The sequence below is a fragment of the Pipistrellus kuhlii genome, unplaced genomic scaffold (genome assembly GCF_014108245.1).
Source record: "Pipistrellus kuhlii isolate mPipKuh1 unplaced genomic scaffold, mPipKuh1.p scaffold_m20_p_12, whole genome shotgun sequence".
Lineage (NCBI taxonomy): Eukaryota > Metazoa > Chordata > Mammalia > Chiroptera > Vespertilionidae > Pipistrellus > Pipistrellus kuhlii.
The window spans coordinates 46,335,845-46,349,448 of record NW_023425427.1 but is presented as its reverse complement, the minus strand read 5'-3'; the positions used below and the strand labels follow the sequence as shown (position 1 = coordinate 46,349,448).

Genomic DNA, 13,604 nt, shown 5'->3' with positions numbered 1-13,604 from the left:
GCAAATATTCCCTAGCCCATTTGTCTATGGGTGATTAGACCATCAACCCATAGACTGAAGGGTCTCGGGTTTGATTCCGGACAAGGACACATAACTGGGTTGCAGGTTGACCCCCCAGCCCAGTTGGGGTGTATGTGGGAGGCAGCCAACTAATGTGTCTCTCTCATATTGATGTTTCTCTCTCTCTGTCTCTTGCCCTCCCTTCCACACTAAAAATCAATGGAAGAAATATCCAAAACAAAAAAAAGGCAAATATGTGTTTTTTACCATAATAAAATATATATATATAAAAAACCCTATGCAATAGGCCTGGATTTTACTGTTCGCCTAACATTAACTCACGGATACTTCAATAAAAATAGAGCTCCCCCTCCCCCCAAAAATGGGTAAAGGACTTAAACAGACATTTCTCCAAAAAAGACAAATGGCCAACAAGAACTTAAAAAGCTCAACATCATTAGGGAAATGAAAAACAAATCCACAGTGAGTTACCATAAGATGGCTATAATTTTGTTAAAAAAGAAATAAATTATCAAGTGTTGGCCAAGACATGGAGAAATTGGAACACTCATACATTGCTGGTGAGAATGTAATACAGTTCAGCTGCTGTCAAAGTATAAGCAGTTCCTCCAGGAGTTAAACACAGACTTACCATATGACTCAGCAATTCCACTCCTAGGGTATATACCCCAAATAACTGAAAACGGGGATCACGCCTGCAGTGGAGGTAGGTGCCTTGGCCGGAATTGAACCCAAGAACCTTAAGTCTGTGGATCCACATTCTAACCACTGAGCACCCGGCTAGCGCCTGGGTTCTCATTCTTGTTCTCCCAGAATGTTCTGGAGGACTATCAAATAAACTTGTATCTTTCTCACATCTTTCTGTACTATTAAAAGTTACACCATTGTTGCCCTAGCCAGTTTGGCTCAGTGGATAGAGCATCAGCCTGTGAACTGAAGGATCCCAGGTTTGATCCCTAGTAGGGGGCATGCAGGAGTCAGCTGATCAGTGAATCTCTCTCATTGTTTCTCTCTCTCTCTTCCTCTCTGAAATCAATAAAATGTATACATTTTTAAAAGTTGCACCATGCTGATTCAGGAGTTACTTTAATAGTTTCACTTATTCTACCTCTGATGGCTGGCTCCATACTATACTACACTCAGACTAAAACATACCAAAGCTAGGGTTATACTCATTTAAACATATTTACTGACTGGGTTTGAGCATTGTTGAGATATGCCAACATTGCAGGTTTGATTCTCTGTCAGGGCACATTCAAGAAGCAACCAATAAATGCATAAATAAGTAGAACAACAAATTAATGTTTTTCTCTCTCTAAAATCAATTTAAAACTTTTAAAAATTTTTACTGAACACTTACGTGCCGTGCACTTAATACCTGGTACACTTACCCTGGTAAAGTTAAGACCCGGGAGGTGGTTTAATTTTTCACCTCGTAGAGGAGAAGGGCCATAAGCAACCCATTTCTGTATTTTTTTTTTAAGTCCTATAAAAGAGAACTGTGCTGTACTAGGAATGAGGATACTATGTGAGACGATGTGGTCAGGAAAGGCTTCTCTTAGGAGGGACATCTAACCTGAAAAACCTTCGATGGTAGTAACCAACAGCAATTGGTGAGTTTGGGACTGAGGAAAGCTTGTCATGCCAGGATGAGGAGTTTGACATAGTAATATTTCTCGCTTTAAAAAGATCGCAAAGGCGCCCTGTTTTGGCTCGGTGGATAGAATGTCGGCCTTCGGACTCCAGGGTCCCAGGTTCGATTCCAGTCAAGGACACGTACGTTGGTTGCGGGCACATCCCCATGGGAGGGTGTCAGGAAGCAGCTGATCGATGCTTCTCTCTGATCGATGTTTCTAACTCTCTATCCCTCTCCCTTCCTCTCTGTAAGAAATTAATAAAATATATATTTTTTTAAAAAAGATCGCAAAGGCAAAACAAAGCAAGACTATTTAGTAGATACCGATGGTGGCCAGGCCTGGGGGTAATTGTGATTTTTGGCTCTTGCGACAGGGTGGCTAAGAGTGTTGTTCTGTGACAGAACAAGGATTACGCAGATGATGGGAGTATTTTAAGAGAAAAATGGCGTCTTGCTGCGAACCGCGGAACCAGGGCAAGATGCGCCCCTCCGAGTCCGAGGTGCAGGAGAGTCCAAGAGAGCTGAACTCCGGGCCGCCCTTCCTCGGCAACATCCGATGCAGAGTCCGAGACTGAGCTGGGCTCCTTCCTGGTCAAGGGTAACGCGAGAAAGACCAGGCTGGGGAATCCAGCCTTCCGTCAAAACCCGCCGCCACGCTGAAACTACGCCTCCGGTGCGTTTAGGCTGCTAAATCCACTTCCGGACTGTAGATTAGCCCCTCCTCCGGAAGCGCCGACTACCCATGACCACTTCCGCTCTCCCAGGCTTTGCCCATCTCGCGAGAACTGGAAGTGCCTATGTGATCTGGGTTAAGCGGAAGTTAGGCCTCTTTTCGTGGCGCCGCGGAGGCTGTCGGCTGCTTCAGGATGAAGGTAGGAGGAAATGGCGGGCGTTGGCTTAGGCTCGGGGGACGTGAATCGAGCCCCAGGACACGGCGTCGCTGCCTTTGTAACTCTCCAAAGTCCAGGTTCTAGGTAGAGGAGGGTCTGAGGTAGGAGGAAGTTTTTATTTTGTGGGCCTGGAGCTCCTTGGGAGAGGGGATGGCGTGTGATTGCCGCTGGAGTTGTGTGGGGCCGGGAGCGTAATGGTGGCGGCGCCCTCAGGCCTAGCCGGGCGGATAAGGCTCTGCTGTCGGTTGGGCCCCTTACTCCAAGGGGCCCGGCTGCGGAGCTCCCTCGTCCCCGGAGTCATTGCGGGGGGGGGGGGGGGGGCTTAACAGACGACGTCCTATTTCTAGCGCGGGGCTCGTCGCGCGTTATTGCACACACGTGCTTTATATTGAATAAAGCCGACTATCCGTTTTGCTGCTGACTATGGTTGGGGGTTGGACTTGGAAGGCTTTTTGCAGTGGAATACCTTTGCCGATGGTTGTGTAGTTTTCATAAAGCTCTTTCCCCCTCCGTTTAATCCTTAGCTCAACATCTCTTTCCCAGCCACTGGCTGCCAGAAACTCATCGAAGTGGACGATGAGCGCAAACTTCGTACTTTCTATGAGAAGCGAATGGCCACAGAAGTTGCCGCCGACGCTCTGGGTGAAGAATGGAAGGTGAGATTGATCTCACTTGCTGCGGCTCTTGGGATGGTGGTACACGCGGGTGGTAATTGGCTGTGTAATTGGTTTCAAACTCCGGTTCGTTCTGTCTGCTCACCTTGGGATAGTGACTCCCAGACCTCATCCTACGAGGTAGAGCTATCACCTGGCGGGGTTTCATAGCTCAAATGAGGAAACATACATACCTAGTTGCGCTGCAAGCTAATGGTCTCCAAAGGGTATTTTTAAAAGTGCCAAGAAAGGATGTCTGGTTTGTTTGTTTGCGGATACTTTGGTCTCTTACCATGTAATCTTTCTTACCCTAGAACTGTTCCCTCTAGTAACGCAGAGGTTAGAAATAGAGCTTGCTTGCAAGGGATTTGCTAACTGAACTTGGAAGATTGGCAAATGTAGACAAACATGAGTGAGCAGAGGAATTTTGTTTCAAATTGTATTTAATGAACTGTACCTACTAGAACTGAGTGGACGTCATAGAGGCCACAGCCCTTTACTTTTAATGTCATTGCATTCTGCAGGGATATGTGGTTCGAATCAGTGGTGGGAACGACAAACAAGGTTTCCCCATGAAGCAGGGTGTCTTGACCCATGGCCGAGTCCGCCTGCTGCTGAGTAAGGGGCACTCCTGTTACCGACCCAGGAGGACTGGAGAGAGAAAACGCAAATCTGTTCGGGGTTGCATTGTGGATGCCAACCTCAGTGTTCTCAACTTGGTCATTGTGAAAAAAGGTGAGGTTTGTGTTCTTGGGTTCAGTTATTGCTGACTGATTTAAAGCTGATTATCCAAATGGCTTTTTCATTTGTCATATCCATGACATGTTTTGTTTTTACCAATGAAAGCAGTAATTTAGGGTTCTTTGAAAGGAAGTTGAATTAAAATGTCTTTGTTCACATGTCTCAGGGGAGAAAGATATTCCTGGCCTCACTGACACCACTGTGCCTCGTCGCCTGGGGCCCAAAAGAGCCAGCAGAATCCGCAAACTTTTCAATCTCTCTAAAGAAGATGATGTCCGAAAATATGTTGTGAGAAAGCCTCTAACCAAAGAAGGTAGGGGATATTATGACATTTAGGGCTTGCTTAATTTGGTTATTAATCTGTCTCTAGTGTTTTGAGTTCTCGTTAGAACAAAATCTGCCTACAACTCACCTGGAGATTTTAGGAAAATATTGGAGGGACATGACATTTGTTGGTATTAATCCTTGTTACATCCAATGCCTTCTAGCTGTGTTCATTGCTTTTAGGTTAAAAGTTGGAAAAATGATAAATTCTAGGGCTGTGATCGAATGTGCTCTCACTCTAATAACATGCTTTCATCAACTGACCTAGCTTTAACTTCTGACCCTCATTTTCATCTATGGGATATGAGTAGCAATAGTAAGAGTTATGAGAATTAGATTTATACTGTATTCAGAATATAGGTAATGGGTATTTGGGAGTTTTATTTTTAGAAGGTACATTGTTAAGCAACATAACCCATCATGACTATCCTGTAGTCTGTGGCTGCAATGTTTTGTAACATTAATATTGCTGTATGAACACGTAGATTAAATGGAGTAAATGGCATATTCAGGTTGGGTTCTCCTGGCAAATCTCGGGGGAGGGTGTTGGTTGGGTTTTATTTTTTCAGGTAAACCTGTACCTGGCTTATTGTGAGTTCATTGGTCTCATGCCAAATATCCAACACAACCTATGTGCCGGATACTATTTTAAAGGTTGAGGATATAGTATTGGCCTCCTGTAACTTGTGCTTTAAAAAATAATTGGCAAATTCCCAGGAGTTCCCCATGAACTTTGGAAATAACCATCGGTGTAGTAAAGGTGCTAGCTGGCAGGTGATTTTAAGATGATTCTTGTGTCTTGATATTAGGGGATTATTTACCTTAGTAGCTGGCAGGAAATCAAAGTGATCGAAGAAAGCTGAGTGTGACTTCATTGTTCAAAAAATTAACCTATGATCTTGACATCCAAATAGGCTTGACTTAATAAACTGTCTTTACTGAGGGTTAAAGGTGCTAATTAGGAAAACACTGGCAACTATCATGTTTCCCCGAAAATAAGACATAGCGCAGTTTTGGGAGAAAAAATTAATATAAGACGCTGTCTTATTTTCAGGGAAACGGTAGTATTAGCCTGGTCTCTTTTAGAAGGACTTCAGTTTAGGACTTCAGTTTTATATTTGTATAATACTTAGCTTGACTTGTATTTTTGTTGGCAAAGTGGTGGTATCCTTAAGTTGTAAAATATTTCAAATTTGACTTAAAAGGCCTTATACAAATAAGTTTTTGTAGATACTAACTCAAGTTTGCGTCTGTTGCTCAAGTTTTTAAAATGTAGGTGAGGTGTGTGTCCTAATGAACAAGGCTTGTATTAAGTGATTAAGCCATCTAAATTTTTAGGTAAGAAACCTAGGACTAAAGCACCCAAGATTCAGCGTCTTGTTACTCCACGTGTCCTGCAACACAAACGCAGGCGCATTGCTCTGAAAAAACAACGCACTAAGAAGAACAAGGAAGAGGCTGCAGAATATGCTAAACTTTTGGCTAAGAGAACAAAGGTCAGTTTAAGATGATTGGGGTGGCAGGGGAGGAGTCACGCCTCACTTTGGGTTTAGATTTTTAACACAGACAGGCTTTGACTACTCTTTTTGTCTTGTTTAGGAGGCCAAAGAAAAACGCCAGGAGCAAATTGCGAAGAGACGTAGACTGTCCTCTCTGAGAGCTTCTACCTCTAAGTCTGAATCCAGTCAAAAATGAGATTTTGTAACTAACAAATAAAGGAGAGCAAATGTGAAACCCCCTTTACCAGACTGTTCATTGATGATAAAATTTAGATAAATGGAGAGAAACTCGGGTCATAGAAAAAGGAATACTGTGTACAGCAATCTAAAGACTAAAACTTAAAAAGTGATGTGTCCTTCAAATTCAGAGGTGCAGGATACTGTTTCGGAATCTGGGTGGCTCAGGAAAAGATTCTTAGCATAAGGGATTTTCAGCAGTGAATCATAGAACAGAGAAATAAATGATAGAATTGTTAATCTTTTATACATTTTATTTTGAGGAATACAGTTTCTTAAAACATCTATGCACAATACATGAAAAGTGCCCTTGGGAAGATGGACATTTGTCACATGTGATAAAAAAAGATTACTTGTTAAAAGCATAGTTAATGATGCAGTTTTGCAAAAGTTCACAAAGCTTTTAAAACCAGTGCAAATTTACTACATTAACAAAGCTTTCAACTCCAGTGAATTATTCCTGTTTTTCTATTTCACTCTGAAAAGGAGTTGACTATGCCTTTTTAAAAACTTGCATCAATAAAGAATGCATAAAGAGAAAGTATACTTTTTCTAATGTGCCATATCTAGTTTCTGATAATTACAGTCAAAACTATCCTTTACAGGGTAGAAGGATCTTAAAAAGGCACATTAGGCTTTAAGGATGAAGAGGCTCGTTTGCTGAAGTGTAGTTTAACCACAGGTGAGTAAAATTTTAAAGTAGTTTTTACACAGATTAAGTTCCCGTGTGCGACCAATGCCAGTTTCTGGACCGTAAGATGCAAGATTCTTAGATAACAGTAAGAGATCCCCATTACTCTTAATACATGGTATTAGTAATAGAATATGAAAAGTCTTAATTTGCAATTGACTATAGAAATTACAAAGGGAAAATGGAGCATTTTTAAAGATAATAAAAAGGACATACTACAGTCAGGATAACAAGGCCAAAAGGGCAAGTCTGGTGTATAGGTCTGTACATATATGGTTGGCCCTAATATACAAACCATGAATCCCACTGCTTTCTGATTTTGAGTGCATTTTCTAAAAGTGGACACATGGCTTGTCTACACTATTTTAGCTCATGAGTTCTGGCAGGTTAGTTTAATACGTTAAGCGCCATGTTCAGTGACTGACACTACATTTACCTTTTGGACTGGTCAATCACTGGTGCTGCCAGCATACTGAAATCAGATAGCGTGGCATAAACAGGACGACAAAAGGGGCTTCCACTTAGTGTTCACATTTTAGGATAATCTGGATTAATTTTAGACTACCAGACTTTCAGAAGTTAACAGATTATGTTGTTTCATACAGTATTAAAACTAGAAATTCAAATGAGATTTTTTTGGGGGGATTCTAAGCTTTTGGTGGTACCCTTTCTGGTAGGTGTTAGAAAGAAAAGGCCTTTAAAATTTATATTTCTAAATGACTGCAGTAGACTCAAGTTTCCAATATATAACGGCTGTTACTTAGAATTAACAAAAAGTTACTAGAAAACTTGAATACAAATATTTTTAACTGGTTAAGGAAATCTTCATTACAGACTTCTTTCTTTGTTTAGTGGGAAGTAATTTAGTTTCAGGCTACAGAGAAGAAACGGAGAGAAAGATAATTTTGGAATTCTAAAGATCACAAAGGTTCCAATTGTGTAACATTTCCGGAGGCTTAAAAAGGTAACAAGAATTTTTCCTTTTCATTCAACCTCCATCTTTTTATATACAAGAATAATTACAAACTTTATAATTGTTAAGTATTAAAACTAGTACCAAGTCTTAACTGCAAAAATATATACTCTAAAGTTAGTGCAAAAGATCCATTTTTAAGGTAATGAGAACTGTACATAATTTTCTTTCACAATAAATTGAAACTAGAATTCTATAAAGGTCAGATTAACCCTAAATGATGAAAGACTGGCACAGCAACAAGATGTAAAAGATTATACCAGATAGATTTGTGCTGTCACCTACCAGTAAATAATTTGTACCCAGTGATTTAGTCGTATGTATAATTACTGTAAAACACACAACCACTGGCATTTTACACCACGCAGAGTTAAGGCAATCTTGCTGCTCCTAAGGGCTTTTAACAAAAGGCATAATTGTCAGGCATGTGAGGTCATGATTTTCTTAAATCTGGCAAACAAGCACAATAGTTTTGTATTGACTTAATTGATTTATCCTAAAAAAAACTATTTACAAATGCACAAATAAACATACAAATCTATATATTTTACAAGAATAAAACTGCAGTGCAAGTTTATCCCACAGGTTTTAAAAAGTGACCAATAACCATTTACTGGGCCTGAAACAATTTCTGGTCCAGGCTATACATACGGCACTTTTAAGGATGTTCAAATTTTGTGAAATTAAAGCCAATTTCATTTAAACTGACTGATGTATAATATTAAATTATAAAGCTATTGTATATCAACATGCTATTGGGAAGTGGATGGAAGTAACTGGATATTCAAGATAAAATCCATTAAGGAAAATATTACAAAATATGAAGGGTGAAGATAAATGTATTAAATTTAAAAGTCAGGCAAGGTGGCTGTCAGCAGACTTCAGGTAATTTTGAAATTAATGACTACAGGTGAGTTTACTAGTAGTCACTTAGACCCCTTTTGGAAAACTGCAATACATAATCTATAAATTTTAATAAATATAATATGGCTGTATATACGCATACATACACAGCCACATTCACACAGAGTTTGCTCTTAAAACATTTCATTTGTATTAGGGTTAGCCAAGTTTAATTTGTCATTCCCCAAACCCAGTTAGCTTCAAATATAAACAATGCCAATGACGAATGCAATTTCTCATCAAACTGCAAATATTGAGAAATCCAGACGGTTTTCAGAAGAGGCAGATACACCGTTAAGAATAAACCCTGGGGCATTTTAATTGTATTTTCTTATTTCTAGGTGATTTGGTATGTTAGGTTTCATATGTTGTCCCATAAATAGTTAGACAATTTTGGTTTTCACCAATTCTTAGCATTTGGAACAAACCTTTAAAGTTTTCAGACTGAGTCTATTCCCCCCAGCATTGTGTATCTGAAATGTAGTTTAAATGAGAGGGGCTCCAAAACACTTCCTGCACCATTCCACACTGACACTTGGTGGAATATCAATTTTCTGCAACTTTTCAAGGACTTCTGAAGATAGACTATTGTACGCAAGTCCATATTCATTATCAAAAGCCTCTGAAAAAGACAATTTCAAAAAATGCAGTTATAATGTGTTAAAGAATTTATGCATTTATATATGGTAGTCCAATCATATATACACACACACCACATAATCAAAAGTAGAAGTCTTTCTAAAGGCAAGTAGAATTTTAAAATTACTTTAGGAAATAAAATTACTTGAAAATAAAGCGTAAAATTACATTTGGAAATAGTAAAATGTAAGGAAACAGAAAATAGTGCTCTAATCAACTTACCAATATCAATATTCTCTCTTCCAAGAGATACTAATGATAAGAAGAGGATTTCTCTGTATAAACTCCTATAAAACAAATATTTTTAGAGTCAATAGGCTAAAAGTATAGAAATAAATATGTGAAGGCATTTTTAACTGTTTAAAAAAAAATTAAGTTCTCTGGTCTAACAATGTCCTAGTTTTGATATGTGGCACAGTTATGAGATGGCACCTTTGGGAGAAGGGTTCTTAACTATTTTTACAACTACTTCCTTCGTATATCTATTTAAGTTTAAAAATTAAGTTGATGGCATAAAGTTTCACACTAAAAACAAAAAATGGTTTAACTTAAAATTTTTTTTAACTATAACTTCTAATTCCTAATTAAAACTTGGAAAGGCAGGGTCTTTTGTCATCTTTTACGTGACAAAGTAGCAATTTCTAAGGAGTCTAAAACCCTTGGACACAGAGTGAAAGGGGGAATGATCTATCTAATCCAACAATAAAAGATCACCGTTATTTGATTGGTGGACATAAAAATATCACAAATTAAATCTTAAAAATAAGCTGTATAACTCAGTTGTTAAAAATAAACAATTTAAGTAAACTGGTTTGAGTGTTTACACAGAACAAAAAATTAATAATGCTGATTGAGGATGCTCCATGTAGCTCTAGAAGCTTTAGAGGCCATAGCAGGTCATTTCTAATATTCCTTTCCTGCCTTATACTACAGGTGCTTGAAACGAGGTGCTTTTTAGACTAAAAGAAGCCATCTGTACCTCAGTTAGAGGATCCATCCATTTCATTATCTTTGTACTACTGTTTTCTGAAGATTCCTCTGCAAGCTCATATTGACATTGGGATGAGTACTGATCCAAGCATGTTTGCAGACAATAGTAAGAGGATCACGAGAGCTCCACATCCTTTGTAATTCACTACTTCCATCACTTTTCTAAATAGTTTCTAACTCCCAAACTATTTTTTTTTTTAGTGTCCCTCAAGAATGGAAAAGATGTATGGACATGACAGAGCCTGAACCAAGTAGAACATATGTATAATATAGATGTTAACAAATTCACACAGGGTTTCCATGAATAGTATTAATGTTTCCCAAAGATTCATACACTTTTGACATGAATTACCTCTTAAAATTTATCCCCTGAAACAGATACTTATTTGTGCTCAAATAAGTACTTTTTAAAACATGTTCCACACTGAGTATATGTTTCTTTTACAACTAGAGCTATTTTAAATAGTTTTTAACATGACATTATTTTGAGTGGTAAACATTGAATTATTACCTTTGTCTTTTCTTGTCTGGCTTTATTTGCTGTGAAAGCAGGTTGATGGGTTGAAGAACATCATTACGTTGAATACTCTGCCTGATGGTTTCCACTAAAGTGCTTGTTGCTTGTTGTTCTTCTGACAGGACAGACGACTTCTTTTCAGAATCTAATAATAAAAACAGTAATTAAGAATATTTCAACCACTCTATTAGAGTTTTTTCCAGAGTTGTAGCATTTTCTCGCTTTTTATTCAACATCACCTCTTTACTAGTAAAATTATGTGGCAATGTGACTGCTAAGAAATATTTTTCCTGTTTCTGATAGGAGAGACCACTCCCATTGCCCTTTCCCTGAACTTAAGACTTCCTGTTTGAGGGAGGAGGGGTGACAACTTGTATTCCAGGAGCCATCCTGTGACTATAAAGCCACCTTTACTGATGAAAAAGTAGGCACAATAGAAAGAGCCTGTGTCCCTCACGACAGAGCAGTTGTGGATCAGTCCTAGAAAATCTACTTCATAGTTTATGTGAGAACAATCTTTAGTGTTTAAGTTTCTGTTATTTTCTATTAAACATAGAATATAATCTTAATTGATAAAGGCTAATTCTAGAATTATTAAGAACAAACATTTATATAGATTTCATAGATACAAAAGTGCTTCAGTGATATACCGGAATTGAATCATATTAACATGAAAAATAAAATCACCATGTGGTTGGCCCAGAAAAAGGGAAAACTTTTATACTGTAATCCTAGCAGCTGGGATTACAGTATTAAAGTTAGTTGAGATGGGAATATGTATCCAATAATTCCCCAGTCTAGCCTCATTCTAAGTGCCTGTCATAAAGTAAGCTGTTGTATTTTTCATACAACATAGCTCCTTAAGGTAACTAGCAATACTTCATTTGTGTAAAACCAAATAGCAAAATTCTGTTATAAGACAACAGGAAATACTGGCTGCTATAGGTTTCGATCCTAGCTCTTCTATTAGGTCTAGTAATAATGTCGTTTTCTAATACTTTTTTTTAAACCGAATTTATTTAAACAATACAACAAAATTTAATCAACAATATAGTTGCCGTTGTTTTCTACTACTTGTGCCCAATGCTCAGGAAGCATTTTAATCCCTCTGTTGTAAAATTCTTGTGATTTTGATGCAAAAAATTCGGTCAATGCATTTTTGAGGCATTCTTCATTATTAAAATTTTCCAAGAAGAAAGTTTTGCAAAGAACGAAACAAATGGTAATCGGAAGGGGCAATATCAGGAGAATATGCAGGTTGAGGGAGAACTTCCCATTCCAACTGGCGCAGTTTTTCAGCAGTGATTCTTGCAGTATGCGGTCGTGCATTATCGTGGTGAAGAATTACGCCCTTCCGATTAATCAGCGCGGGTTCTTTTTCTCTTAAAGCTTGGGCTAACCTTTCCAATTGGGCACTAAACACTGCACTTGTAATGGTTTGGTTAGATGGTAAAAGTTCATAATGAAGAATTCCTTTAAAATTCCACCAAACACACAACATCACTTTTTTCGCATGCAAGTCAGGTTTTGGCGTGGGCTGCGGAGCCTCATTTTTGTCCAACCACTGAGGCCGCCTTTTCAAATTAACATACAGCACTCATTCTTCTTCTCCGGTAACAATTAGCTCTAAAAACGGCAAACGGTTTTGACGAGAGAGGAGCGAACTGCAAATTGTGACTCTCTGATTACGGTTGTTGTCGGTCAACTCATGAGGAACCCATTTTCCAAACTTTTGGACTTTGCCAAGTGCACACAATTGATTGGAAATTGTTTTTTGTGAACAATTTAAAGTTGTCGCAAGCTCTTGTTGGGTAATTTGAGGATTTTGCACCAAAAGAGCTTGAAGAGCTTCTTGATCAAAATTGGACACAAGGCCTCGACCACTCTTGTCATCTAACGAAAAATTTCCCTCGCGAAATTTCTCAAACCAACGCTGGCATTTTCTGGTGCTAACTGCATCTTGACCAAGAGCACTACAGATGTTTTTTGCAGCCTCACTTGCTTTTCTTCCTAATTGGAACTCGTAAAGCATGCAGTGCCGAACATGCTCTTCATCCGCCATCTTCTTAGCCCTAGTTTTGCAACAAAAACCAAACCAAACACAAACTTTTTCAAGCAAAACTTGTTAATTGCACTTCACACGTTCTGTAGATACCACGTGTTTGAAGGTTATGTCAATACAAGTCAACGCCGAGCAAGATTTTAAACGAATGTTAAAAAACGACATTAATTATTACTAGACCCGATACCTGCTAAATGTTTCCTTGGAATAGGAAACGGTTTTAAAAAGGACTTATTTTCATGCTGTTGTGATTTTAGAGCCTAACCCAAATGTAATAAAAACGGCTTTTTTAATTCCATTTTTAAAATAACACTTTTACTGAGACACTAAAATAATTCCCAAACCATTCAATTCACCCATTTAAACTACAAAACTGGTTTTGAATATTTTCTTGGAGTTGAGCAGCCATCACAATAAACTTTTAAAACATTTTTGTTCACCACCAAAAATCTCTAAGGGTCACTCCTTTATCTTCCCAACCACTACTAGGTAAACACTACTTTTATCTCCACAGCTTCGCCTATTCTATATATTTCATGTACGTGGTATATTTTTTTAATTTAATCTTTATTGTTCAAATTATTATAATTGTTCCTCTCCCCCACCCCCACATAGCTCCCCTCCACCCGGTTCCCACCCCACCCTCTGCCCTTACCTCACCCCCTCTGTCCTCACCCATAGGTATACGATTTCTGTCCAGTCTCTTCCTGCATACTCCTTTCTGCCTGAGAACTGTCAGTCCACTACCTTTCTATGCCCCTGATTCTATTAGATTTGCCAGTTTATTCTGTTCATCAGATTTTTAATTCACTTGCTTTTTAGATTCAC

At 38.6% G+C, this 13,604-nt stretch overlaps 2 protein-coding genes and 1 long non-coding RNA gene across 8 annotated transcripts in view; 2 read left to right on the top strand and 1 right to left on the bottom strand.

Moving 5' to 3' along the window:
- Positions 1 to 2,377: 2,377 nt before the first annotated feature.
- Positions 2,378 to 5,993, top strand: RPS6 (ribosomal protein S6). Its single transcript, XM_036434156.2, has 6 exons — positions 2,378 to 2,529; positions 3,072 to 3,203; positions 3,725 to 3,935; positions 4,108 to 4,254; positions 5,604 to 5,761; positions 5,865 to 5,993. The coding sequence occupies exons 1-6, from the start codon at positions 2,524 to 2,526 to the stop codon at positions 5,958 to 5,960; spliced, it is 750 nt and encodes a 249-aa protein (XP_036290049.1). The 5' UTR covers positions 2,378 to 2,523; the 3' UTR covers positions 5,961 to 5,993.
- A 1,095-nt stretch (positions 5,994 to 7,088) lies between these two features.
- Positions 7,089 to 9,700, top strand: LOC123652157. The gene is made up of 2 exons (XR_006741323.1): positions 7,089 to 7,350; positions 7,381 to 9,700. It is a non-coding gene; the product is annotated as an uncharacterized LOC123652157 (long non-coding RNA).
- The window catches only part of DENND4C (DENN domain containing 4C), a 113,005-nt gene continuing 108,302 nt past the window's right edge, over positions 8,902 to 13,604 (bottom strand). For 5 of the 6 annotated variants that reach the window (XM_036434143.2, XM_045580271.1, XM_036434141.2 and 2 more), the window contains 3 exons: positions 10,709 to 10,859; positions 9,430 to 9,494; positions 8,902 to 9,190 (listed from right to left, as the gene is read on the bottom strand). In XM_036434143.2, coding sequence (XP_036290036.1) covers positions 9,054 to 9,190; positions 9,430 to 9,494; positions 10,709 to 10,859 — 353 coding nt within the window. In that variant the 3' untranslated portion in view covers positions 8,902 to 9,053. The remainder of the gene's footprint in view (positions 9,191 to 9,429; positions 9,495 to 10,708; positions 10,860 to 13,604) is intronic. The other variant, XM_036434142.2, reaches the window with a different exon arrangement.